Source organism: Ceratotherium simum, chromosome 2 (assembly GCF_057802395.1).
Source record: "Ceratotherium simum simum isolate JZ-2026a chromosome 2, ASM5780239v1, whole genome shotgun sequence".
Taxonomy (NCBI): Eukaryota; Metazoa; Chordata; class Mammalia; order Perissodactyla; family Rhinocerotidae; genus Ceratotherium; species Ceratotherium simum.
In genome coordinates, this window is record NC_141901.1 from 34,141,314 (window position 1) to 34,154,127 (window position 12,814).

At 36.2% G+C, this 12,814-nt stretch overlaps 1 protein-coding gene across 2 annotated transcripts in view; it reads right to left on the reverse strand.

The window, feature by feature from the left end:
- ATF6 (activating transcription factor 6) overlaps positions 1 to 12,814 on the reverse strand; it is a 214,681-nt gene that overhangs the window by 152,566 nt on the left and 49,301 nt on the right. For both annotated transcript variants that reach the window (XM_014783280.2, XM_004424822.3), the window contains exon 9: positions 12,166 to 12,257. In XM_014783280.2, coding sequence (XP_014638766.2) covers positions 12,166 to 12,257 — 92 coding nt within the window. The remainder of the gene's footprint in view (positions 1 to 12,165; positions 12,258 to 12,814) is intronic.

A 12,814-nucleotide genomic window follows, 5' to 3' on the forward strand; every position in this document is an offset into this window, starting at 1 on the left:
CAATCATTCATTTGTTCATTTGTTTAGTCACTCAACCATCATCCAACAAATATTTATTAAGTAGCTACAATATGTTAAGCACGATCTAAAACTCAGGTGAGCTCTAGCCATCCCTGACTCCTTCTTACTGCAGGTAAAAGCCATCCTCTTTCACCCCTCTAAACATTTGCTCATGATATTCTGTCTGCCTGGAATGCTCTTTTCTCCTTGTCAGCCTGACAAAATCCTTCTTAGAAATTCAATGCAACGTTTTCTGAGTGTCTAGCATGTACTATACACATTATGCTAGATGCTGAGGATATAAAAAATGGAATAAGGCAGAGCTTCTATTCTTAAAAAAAAACACACGAGTCTATAGTGGTGAAGACAGATACACCATACTTGTAAAATGTGATAAGTTCTATGCTATGTAAACAGGATAATTTGGAAGCACCAAGAAGAAATGGAGCCAACTCTGGTGGTCTAGTGGTTAAGATTCGGTGCTTTTATTACTGCAGCCCAGGTTCGTTTCCCAGTCAGGGAACCACACCACCTGTCTGTCAGTTGTCATACTGTGGTGGTTGCACGTTGCTGTGATGCTACCAGTCTGTCAAATACCAGCAGAGTCACCCATGGTGGAGAGGTGTCAGCAGAGCTTCCAAACTAAGACAGACTAGGAAGAAGGGCCTGTCCACTCACTTCTGAAAAAATTGGCCATAAAAACCCTATGAATAGCAGAGGAGCATTGTCTGATACAGTGCCAGAAGGTTAGAGGATGGCGCAAAAAGACCCAGCAGGATTCTGTTCTGCTGCACACTGGGTTGCTAGGAGTCAGAACTGAATGGACAGCACTAACGACAACAAAGAAGAAATACTTAGCCCAGCCTAGGAGGCAGTTGAACTTGCTCAAGGCCCCTCTGAATTTTGTAATAACAATTTCCTTGCTTTTCTTTATAGCTCTACCACATATGCACACACATGCATACTATATAGTTTTCCTGGTTTGAACTTGATATAAATGTAATCACACTGTAAATATTCTTCTGCAATTCACTTATTCTATACAATATGATACTTCCTACAAGGTCTGACAAATAGCATTTTTTATACCATCAGCAATAACTTCATTATGATATCTTGTTTCATCTCTGGGTTATTTAGAATTGTGCTTTTTAATTTTTAGTATAGGAGTTCTTCGCTATCATCTTTTTTGTTATTGATTTCTAGCTTAATTACACTGACAGTGAATATAGTCTATATGTTAGTCTTTGAAATTTTTTATGTGCTTTATGACCCAGCGCAGATTAATTTTTAAAAATTTTCACATATGGTTCAAAAACTCTGTTTGTTGTAAATGTAGTGTTTATACGGCCATTAGATCAAATTTAATAATGATACTATTTAAATCTTCTACATCCTTGCAGATTTTCTTGTCTATGTGGTCTATCGAGAGAGGTACACTAAAACTTCCCACTATGGCAGTGGAATGTCAGTCTTCCCCCATAGTTCTGTTAACTATTGTTTCCAAGCTATATTATTAGGTATAGACTAATTCAGAATTATTATATCTTGCTGGTAAATTAAACTTTTTAATCAATAGGGAGTGACTATGTCTAATAATGCTTTTCTCTTTAAAGTATATTTGTCTGATATTAATAGAGCAGCTAGCTCCAGCTTTCTTTTGGTGACTACTTGCTTTTCCCATCCTTGGACTTGCAACTTGCTTGTAGCCTTATGCTTTTAAGGTATTCTTCTTGTAAACAGCATCAAGTTGAATTTTGCTTTCCCTCCCACCTCCAGTCTGACAATCTTTTCCTTCTAAATGCAGACTTCAGTCCATTTCCACTTATAGTGATTATGGATAATATTCTAGATTCATTTCTACTATCTTATTTTGTGCTTTTGTAATCTAGTAGTTTCTTTCACTCTCTTTTCACGCCTTCTTTTAGATGAAATCTGTCTACCTCATTCCATGATTTTTCTTGTAATAGATTTTGAAATGATATACTCATCATATTTTGTTAGAGGTTACCCAAAAACTTTAAAATGCCAATGTAATTTAACAAGACTAAACATAATCAATATTTTTACCTACTTCCCAAAGAAGAATAGAAATTTTGAGTGCTTTAACTCTGATCACACCCCTCAGGTATTATTGCCCAGAAATTACTTCCATCCTGATTTGTTTTAACCTCACAAACTAGACATTATTAATGTTTTTATATCATCAACTTTTTTTAAAGCTTCATCTACATTTATTACCTTTGCTGTTGTTGTTAGCCATTCATTTCTGCATCTCAAACCTTCTTTTGAGGTTACTTTCCTTCTTCCTGAATACCGTGACACTCTTTAAGATTACAGGCTATTTCTTTTATAGAATGTCCCCTCAATCTCGGTTTATCTGATGCTTCTCATGATAAAATTCAGGTTATGCATTTTTGTCAAGAATATCACATAAGTGATATTGTGCCCTTTTCAGTGCATCTCATCAGGAGGTACAAGATGTTGATGTATCTCAAGACTGCTGCTGTTTTTTGATTACTTGGTTATAGTAGCGTAACCTCATGTCTCTTAATATCTCTCATGTTTTCCATCTCTATGTCTCTCTGTGTTACATTCTGTGTAATTTCTTCAGATCCATCTCCCCATTCACTATTTCTTCAAATGTGCCTATTTTGTTGTTTTAACCTGGGCAGTGTTTTTCTAATTTTAACTTATTAATTATCACATTTCCAGATTTTTTTCAAAATGTCCTGATCAATTCTGACAGTCTTTTGTTCCTTTGTCATTCTTTAATTCTTTTATTTAATATACTTATTTTACATTTTGTATCTCTTAATTCAAATATCTGTAATCTTTCAGAGTCTGATTCTGTAGTTTGTTATTTCCTCTCTTATTCATGGTGGCTTGTTTCCTGATGTGTTTAATGATTTTTGGGAGGAGAGGGGATGTGGGCTCATGTCCAATTGGAACTCTCTCTGTGGCAATATTTTTAGGATGGTTGTTTAAAGTGCCTTCTGAGAAAGGTTTGCATTTGCTTATGCCAGGAGTCTAGCGGTGCCGCCAACACAGGGCCACTGAAACTAAATTTTTGGTTTGGTGTTTTTGGGGGTCACACCAGTGTATAAATTCAGGCTCAAATTTGCATAAGTTAGGACTTGTGGTAATGAATTCTGAAGGAAGACTTTTTCTTTATTTCCACTCTATTCAAAGCCAATACCAAGACAGGTACTTACCAGCACTCTACCTATGCAGTACAGCAACCTACCTTTTTTTCTCTTTTAGCAACCAAGAATGTCATTTTTTGGAAGTTTCAGCTTTATTTGGGTAGGGGAAGTGGGGGGCTTCAGTTGTGACTTCCTATCTTGTTTGGATCCAGAGCTTTCTTCCCTGTTGCCAGACTCTAGGCCAAAAGGATCAGGAAATAACTCTAGGACAAGTAACACTTCCAAAGCTAGCTTACCATATGGATTCATGTTATCTTAATAATTCTGGCCTCTGAGAAGTTCTTACTTTGTTTTCAGTTCAGCCATTAAATAAAAGAGTTTTGATTTATTTTTTAATCTAGCAGTTTCTGGTCTATTGAACTGCAAAGGCTTTCTCTGGATCTCCAGCCCACCATATTGCCAAAAACAGTTCTTAAGGTTTCTTGAACAATGGTAGGAAAATAAAACACTTTATGGTATAGTAGAGAAGGCAGAGTTTTTTAATGATGATTTTTAAAAAGAGACCTGGGTTAAATTTCAGGTTCTTCAACTATAAAATATGACTAATAATCATAGAATCAACCCCAATGAGTAGTAAGAAGAGGGTTTCCTACAAATTTACATTTGTCTTATTTAGCCAGTCCCTGCTGCCTAGAGTTACTATTTTTACAGACCACCCAGAGTGGGCCAGCTCCTTGAAATCCTGTGCCAAAAAAAGCTAGATGCCTGCTCTACCATCCACACAACATCAGTAAGGTCAGAAAAATTAACTCTTTTAAGTCTGTTTAGTTTATTTTCTTTTTCTGTGTGATGACTATTCAGTAATCCAAAACTGTTCAAACCAGTCAGGTTTGCTGCACATTATTTTGAGAAAACTGTCTTAATCTAGATGTAAGATGTATTTATATTTCATCACCAAGTGCCTTCAGGAAATGTTTCTTAAGGCATACCTATATTCAGCAAACTTGTATGTTATATATTTTTTCACTTGGACCCATACCAATAAAGCACAAAAGTTCAATTCTACATTGAACATCTGAAACAATATTAACAATTTTATTATGGTAATGTGATCTGTTCTGAAAGAATTTAGGTTCCTAAATTTAAAATGTTTTGGAAATCTCTGATTAAAATGTGTATTTGTCTGGCTAGACTTAGTTTTGTCGTACCTGATAAAAGTTCAATTAGAACTCACAATTTGTTTTTTAAAAGCTTATACAGTTTCTGTACCAATTAAAACATAATAATGCTTGCTTAAAGTTAATAGATATATAAGACTGTGGATGTGGAAGTTGTTGAATAAATATCTTCCAGGTGGTACTAATAAGGTTCAACTGGGGAGTTCCTGTTCCTCTGGCAGACTCCCAGCCCTGAGAAGACCCTCAGTCTTGCAGTGAAGAGACTGCAAATGATGGGGTCAATCAAGAAATCCTTCTGAATAATATACATGATGGAATATCTCCATTCCCAACAGTTGGTTCTGAGGCAGGTTTCAGTCTTTCAAATCATTGTTGTTCTCTCAGTTTCGATATTTCACTGTTTATGCCAAATTTTCTCTAGAAGAAATAGTTTCTGGTTTTTACGAGTTTCATAGCCTGTTTCTTTCCTATTTCCTTCTTGGTGACTGGAGATACTCACAACTTGTTAAGATACTTCAATATTTCTTCATTCCTTCCAATGCTTCTCTTTGTTGCTTTTCTTCAATCTAAGGCTTTTAACATGTTTTTAAAAAAATTTGAACAGTTCCTAATATCCCCACAACTTCTTGGCTTTCTGTTCCTAAACCCTTCACACAAAGATAGAAACAGATCTTCTCCAGTTGTTCCTCAGGATTTTCAAGTGTTTAAACTTTCTCCCACTCTTAATTCCTCTTTTTGTACTGTCCATCTAATTTTTTGAACACAAACCTTTCTTGATAAAATAAGACTATCATCTCCTCCTTCCATAACGGATCAATCTACCTGTTCACCGATATGAGATCTATCCCCACAGACCCCCTTCACCTCAGAAGCTGTGCGGATCCATTAATTCATTTAAAAATTTTTCTTCTAGTCTTTTTTTCCCCAAATCTCTCCTGACTCATGAGGGCTTCCACAACAAGATGTCTCCCAACCCTATCCTCACTTCCTACAGCATAATCCCATCTTCTTTATTTGTTCATAGAATGCTAGTGCTTAAAGCCTTTGTGACTGCCATTATCAGAATTACTGGTTACTTCTATGTTCCTTCAAGAATATGCCCATATTTTTATATGACATCTACATAATTCTTCCTCATATTATAGTTGTTTACATATCTGCTTCTCTTAATAGATTGTACTTTTATTCATGTTTGCATCCTTGGCTCCTTCCTCAGTACCTGAGCAGGTATTTTACTATATGTTTGACTGAATGAGAACCTCATATAGCCTAGATAAGAAATGAGGAACTAAAAGCTCATAGTTTTTAAGAAATAGCAAATGAACACATATGACTGTATATCTGTCTGGGATGAACACTGTATTATCTCTACAAGAGAAAATTAAAGAATTAGACAACATAATCTGAGACCTTATAGCTGGGATAAAATATGCATAAGAAACAATAATAGCACAAAGCACAACTTCAACAAGTGGAAGAAAATGTCTGTAACAAACCGCATAAGAAGCATTTGAATAAAACAATACCAAGAATATCTGTGGGGAGAGCTTCTTGAAATCACAAATAAAATAAAAAACATACGTTGAAAGAGAGAAGGAAGTTCTTCCAGTTTAGGAATGGTGTATGTAAAGGTAGAAAAGTAGGAATTAGTAAATATAAGCAAAGTGTGGCAAGCAAGTTAGTTGTCAAATACTACATACACGTTTAATACACGCAAGTGGCTTTACAGCAATTCACACCAAAAGGAAGGATTTTTAGGTCAAGACTGCAAGTAGTCTTATAAAAGGGAAATACAACTAGCTGAAGACGTATGAAAAAATAACTTACTTCTTTTTTTTTTGTGAGGAAGATCAGCCCTGAGCTAACATCTATTGCCAATCCTCCTCCTTTTTTTCCCTTTTTCCCCCCAAAGCCCCAGTAGATAGTTGTATGTCATAGCTGCACCTCCTTCTAGTTGCTGTTATGAGGGACGCCGCCTCAGCATGGCCAAACAAGCAGTGCCTTGGTGCGCGCCCAGGATCCGAACCTGGGCCGCCATCAGAGGAGCACGCGCACCCAACTGCTAAGCCACGGGGCCAGCCCCAAAAGAACTTACTTCTAACTGAGCGGGGGAGGATCATTCATTCAGACCTCAAATATTTACTGAGTAACTACTATGCGCCAGGCACTGCTCTAAGTGCTGGAAAACTAAAAGATATAAAAATTTCTGCAGGGAAAAAAAGAAAAGAAAAGAAATAAGTAAGTTACTAGAAGGTGAGAGGTGCTATAGAGAAAAGTAAAGGAAGAGAGAGAATAGGGAGTGTGGTGCCAGGAGCAGGGTGGGAATTTAGAGAAGGTAGTCCCGGACAGCCTCACTGCGGTGGCATTTGAGCTAACACTTGATGGAAGAATCTCTGGGGGAAGACCATTCCAGGCAGTGGGAATAACAACTGTGAAGACCCTGAAGCAGGAGCATGCTTAGTGTGTCTGAGGAAGAGCAAGGAGGCTGGTGTGGCTGAAGTAAAGATAACATTTTTGATCTAGAAGATAGGCAAATATTAAAAACTACTTACAACATTCATGTTAGGAAAGGTGGAGAGAAATGGATATTCCTATCACTTACTGGTGGGAGTGTAAACAGCTAGTCTTTTTGTAAGGCAATTTGGCAGAATCTATCACAATTTCAGATATTCATACCTTCTACCTCCAGTCTACTTCTAAGATTCTAATATACACACACACACAATACATGCTCTGTCTGTCTCTCTCTCTCTATATATATATGAAGAATACATTATATATATATGGAAATAACTGGAAATAAGCTAAATGCTCATTAATAAGAGAATGGTTAAATAAATTACGGCAGCAGTCCTGAAAGTGTGGAGCCCTGGGGATCCCAAAACTCTTTCAAAAGGTCAGCAAGGTTCTCCGTTTTTCAACTACACACCTATGTGAGTCTGGAGTTTCTTCACTTATTTTAACCAAAACAATCTGTCACAACAGATTTGCATGAAGAAACAGATATGAAAATCTAGCTAGCTCTGTTAAGTCATACATCAAAGATTTTTGCAAAAGTATAAAATAATGCCACTCTTCTCACTAAATTTTTGAGGGTTTGGAAAATTACTTTTCATAAAAATGTTATTTATCTTAACATGTAGTGGTTTATTATTATTTTTAAATGAATAAATATTTTAAAAATATCTCTCAGTTTTAATTTCTAATATAATTCATATCAAGAGATATAACCCACATAATCAAAAGCTCTTTGGGATCCTCAGTAACTTTTAATGGTATAAAGGGGTTCCCCAAACCTAAAGTTTGAGAGCTGCTAACTTATGGCATATCCATATTACAGAAAACTATGTAGCCATTGAAAGAGGGTGAGTACTGACATATTTTCAAGTGAGAAAGTACATTCCTGAATAATACGTATATGATGCCTTTTATGTAAAACCAAATTTTAAAAGCTATATACATATAAACACAAAGACACAAACACAAATGTGTGTATACGCACATTTATACATGTTGTTTACTCTAAATGAAATGCTCTTCCTGCATCTTAACTAATATCTTCTTTTACATGTTAACACAATCACCTCTTTCTCAGAGAAACTGTGCCTTAATCTTCAACTAGCTCAAGCAAACCTATTATATAGTCTCATGATACCACACACCTTTCCTTCATGGCATTTGACATCGTTATAATTTTGCATTTATCTGAGTAATTGATTTAATATATGCCACCTACATTAGACTGTAAATTCCATAAGGGCATGGACCATGTTAGTTTTTGCTCACCTTTATATTCTTAGTCTTGCATTATATCTAGCAATCAGTAAATATTCAACAAATATATTCTCAATGAATTAGTAAAGTAATATATATCTGGAAATCTGGAAAAAATTATCTATAAAGAAAGGAGTAGGTTGGAGGAAGGGAAGTAGCTGCGAGGAAGGTGGACTAGAAGACTTTCACTTTTTACTTTACATAGTTCTGCACTTTCTGAAATTTTTACAAAGAACATATATTCATGTATTACTCTGGTCATTAAAAAGAAGCAAAAAAGTAACTATGGCTCTATTTTCTTCAATGGCTGTGGACAAAAGTCATGGAGGGAAGTCAGAGGAAAACGTCACTATATAAAAGAGACTTTGAAGGAAGAAATGAGTGTAGCTGGAGAAGTTCTAACAAATGGCCTACATCCATGTAGCCCCCTCTGGTACTGGAGGTCACAGAATGAAACGCTTCATTGTGACAGTTGCTGGTAACTCTGTATTGACTACACAGTAATCTGATTCAATTTATTCAAGGAATTTAATTATATTCAAGTTCATAACTCAAGAGGACAAAGTTTTGATTAGCATGTTCCTTTCCTCCTTTATTAATCAAGAAATAGCTCTTAATGAATAAAGGAAGTCCCGTCCCTCAAACACAAAAATTAAACGAGAAAATAATTTTAATATGAATAGGGTAAAATGTCAACAGTAAATAACGCATAAAGTAGTAAAAAAAAGTTTTAATAATTTAAATGCTTGCTCCAGGTATCTCTTCTGCATATTCTATTTAACATGTCTAGCATAGTGTGAACTTTTAAAAATAGGTGACCTTAGAATTACGTCCTCTTTGCACTGAATTGTCTTAGTATACTAATTAAAAAGTAGATGGGTCTCTGGGATGCCATGATGGAATATCAAATGCTCTGAAGAGTTGTGCTAATACCAAATGATAACAAAAGTTGAATACAAGATCTATATTTTACTTTTTAGAAACTAACTATATAGAAATAAAATGGGAGTGACCTAGCGTGGCCATCAAACATGTGAAAAAGATATGGGGATTTTAGTTAATAATACATCTATTAAAAAGAGCTAACACAATGTTAGGCTGCATGAAAAAAAGAGCTCTTAAGAAGTAAGAGTTTCGCTGTATTCTACACAGGTCAGAACATATCTGAGGAAATGTGTTAAGCTTAGGATGCCACATTCCAACATGTACACTGCTAAAGGGTACCAAGCACCAAGCCTGGACCACAGAAGCAGCTCAGTTTGAAGGAAATGAATGAAAGAGTGTCCAGTGAGGGGATTTGAAAGCTTAAAGCAGGACAAATAGGTAAAAAAATTAGGTACGTTAAGCCTCAGGGTGGGGCTAGGAAAAAGAGAGAAAAATAAAGGAAGATAACATAATTATCTTCAAGGATGTGAAGAACTGTCAGAAGTACATTTCACTGAGGTTTAATCAAAAGCTAGATGACCATCTGCTAAAGTTTCCCACATCCTAAAAAGAATCTACTTAAATCCTCCCATTTTCTTCCTTCCCTTTTGCCTCAAAGTTCTTAAAAAGATAGTCCATACTCAGTCTCTACTTCCTAAACTCTTTTCAGCCAAACTCGCAAAATGTTGATAATTATTACAGCTGGGTGATAGGTATAAGGGGGTTCGTTATACTACTTTCTCTAATTTTTTTTATGTTTGAAAATCTTCATAATAAAAAATTTTATTAATAAAAAAGAGATTATTCAACTTATCACTCTTTTCAGTTCTCAACTAACTTGAATATAGATTTCACTCCCACCTCTAATAAATCTGCTTTCCGAGATTACAGTTGACCTGCTAATTACCAAATTCAATGTTCTCATCTCCACTTTCTGCCTCTCTGAAGCCCTCAGCATGTGATACCACTGCCCAAACCCCTTTTGAAACTCTTTTCACCCTTGGCTTCAGAAAACTATTTTCTTCAGGTTCTGTCCCTAACCCTATTCACTCTGAGTTTCTTTTCCTGAGTCTATCTACTGTTCATGCTGGTTTCCCTCAGATTCTTATTACTTTTCTTCTTTTACTTATTCTCTTTGGATAATCTCATTTACTCCACCACCGTCTGAGTCTGTCTATCTATCTATCTATCATGGTAATTCCCAATATCTAGTCAGTATCACAAACTTCCCATACGACTAATAAAAACCAATAAAAACTGTCTTTCATCATAAACTATTCACCTTTCTATGTTTGCTACCTCAAATAACAGCATCATCATTCAGTCCCTCAAGACAGAAATTTTGGAATTATCTTTAATTTCTCTCTTTTCTTCCTCATGTCCCACATCATATTAGTTATCAAATCCCATAGAGTCTATCTCAGAGATGTACCCTGAGATCACCCATCCTTTCTATCACCATAGTCTAAGTCATACTCTTATCTATTACCTTAAATACATCAACAGTCTCCTAATGCTGTCTCTGCCAATAGTTTCTCCTCAGTCCAGTCCATTCCCAACACCACCCTCAGAGTCATCCTCCTAATATACAAAATTTATGATGTTACCCTTTGCCTAAAAACCTAGGGGTGCCTCATTGTATATAGTAGCATACTAGGCCCTTCATTATCTGGCCCTTACTTATACCTCTAGCCATATTTCCCTCATGCACACTCCCACAGGTACAAGATACACTGAATTTTTCACTCTTTCCTGAAAATGTGAGGCCATTTCATAATTGTGCCTTTTAACATTCTGTTCCCTCTGCATGGCATGCCTTTCTAATACTCTCCATCTTGCAAACTGTTATTACACTTCAAGATTCAGCTTTTTCTATGGGGATTTCCCTTATCACTCTGTCATTCAACAAAAAATGTTTTGAGCATTTATCAATATGTCATGAACCTTCTCCTCAAGGAATTCATCCTCTCATTTACAGTCTTTCAGCACTTTGTTCACATAGCTACTATTACATTCATCACATTATACTATAGTCATCCTTTTACATGTCTCTTCTCGCAGCTAGATCATGAGATCTTTGAAGGCATGGCTACTGTCTAATTACTCTTTGACTCCCCAACATCTAGGATGCTGATTTTGTTCATGTGTTGAATGTGCCATGGTGAGTGGGAATCTGAAAAACATGATCCCCAAGATTTCTCTGAATTCTAGTATTCTATTCCAACTTAAAAGCAGCATTTCTCAAGTTGTGATTAGCTGAAAACTTGTACCAGAATCAGCTGGAATGTTTAAAAATATTTAGATTCTTGATTCCCATTCCAAACCTACTAAATCAGAAATTGAGAATTATTGCTCTAACTGCTTATTTTCTAGCCAGGGATGAAGCCACCCAAGTGCCTTCTAATCACTGATGCTCAAGTATCACAGTATTGAGGTAGGTATTATTATTATTATTATTATTATAGCACCCATTTTAATATGTTATTTTTTTCTGCCTAGAGCACTTTCTCAAATCTTTGTTTTCCTGGTCTTTTTTGGTGAGGAAGATTCGCTCTGAGCTAACATCTATTGCCAATCTTCCTCTTTTTTTGCTTGAGGAAGATTAGCCCTGAGCTAACATCTGTGCCAATCTTCCTCTATTTTGTATGTGAGTCACCGCCAGAGCATGGCTTGACGAGTGGTGTAGGTCCCTGCCTGGGATCTGAACCCATGTACCCGGGCCACCGAAGTGGAGCGGGCCAGACTTAACCACTGTGCCACAGGGCTGGCCCCTATAACACTCATTTTAAAGGTAAGGTACTGAGGCACAGAGAGATTAAGTAATTACCTTAAGACAACAAAGTTACTAGGTGGAAGAGCCAGAACTGGAACTCGGGCAGTCTGATTTCAAGGCCCACAATCCTGATCATTTCACCACTGATCTGTTTAATAACTTAAGGCTTCCTTCATTAAAAAACATGAACTGTCTGTCAGACTTAGGTAAAGAACAAGGAAGAGGAACCAATCTTCCTTCTCCCTTCTTGTCTCTGAGAAGAACAAAACAAACCCGTTTGTCTCTAGCTTATGACTAGAGCTGAAAATAATAAATAATGAGAATTTAAATTTTTAGCATTAGTATCCAAAACAAGTATCTATACACTTACCTCATAGGTCCATAGTTGAGTACTATAAATGCCAATACTATCATCACACAGATAGCTCTTCGCTTCGGGCTAGGAACTTTAAGCCTCTGATTCTAAAGGAAATGACCATATTAAATGGAATTAAACTACACATAAATCTCACAAAAGCAACATCTAAGATAAGAATGCCTCACCAGTTATATGAATAGTTTAAAAAAAAAACCCCAAAAGTCAAAGGTGAGGAAATAAAACTTTTCAAGAGACTAGACTAGAGCCTTCCAAGTTCCCTTTTCCAGCAGAGAGAAAAGGAGAGAAGCATGAGAGGAGAAACATAGCAGCCACTCTGTTGCAACTTCCTCTTCACACGAAAGGAGAGAATTCAACAATTCTACACTTTTATGGATCTTGAAAGAATTCTGAGATACTTCTGTAGCTTCTCTCTCCATCTCTTGAAATCATTGTTTTCAGTAACATAATGGAATATTTCCATGTGCTCGAGGCAAGACAGAAAAAACAGTATAAGAAGCCCCACTCAGCGGGCACAGTCATCTATTTGGTTCAGGACAGCATTGCAGTGGGAAATCCTGAAAGCATCAGATTTCATGAACAGAATTGAGGAGATTAACTTGATTGGAAGCAGCATAGCAACAAAGTGCAAAAAACATAGTGA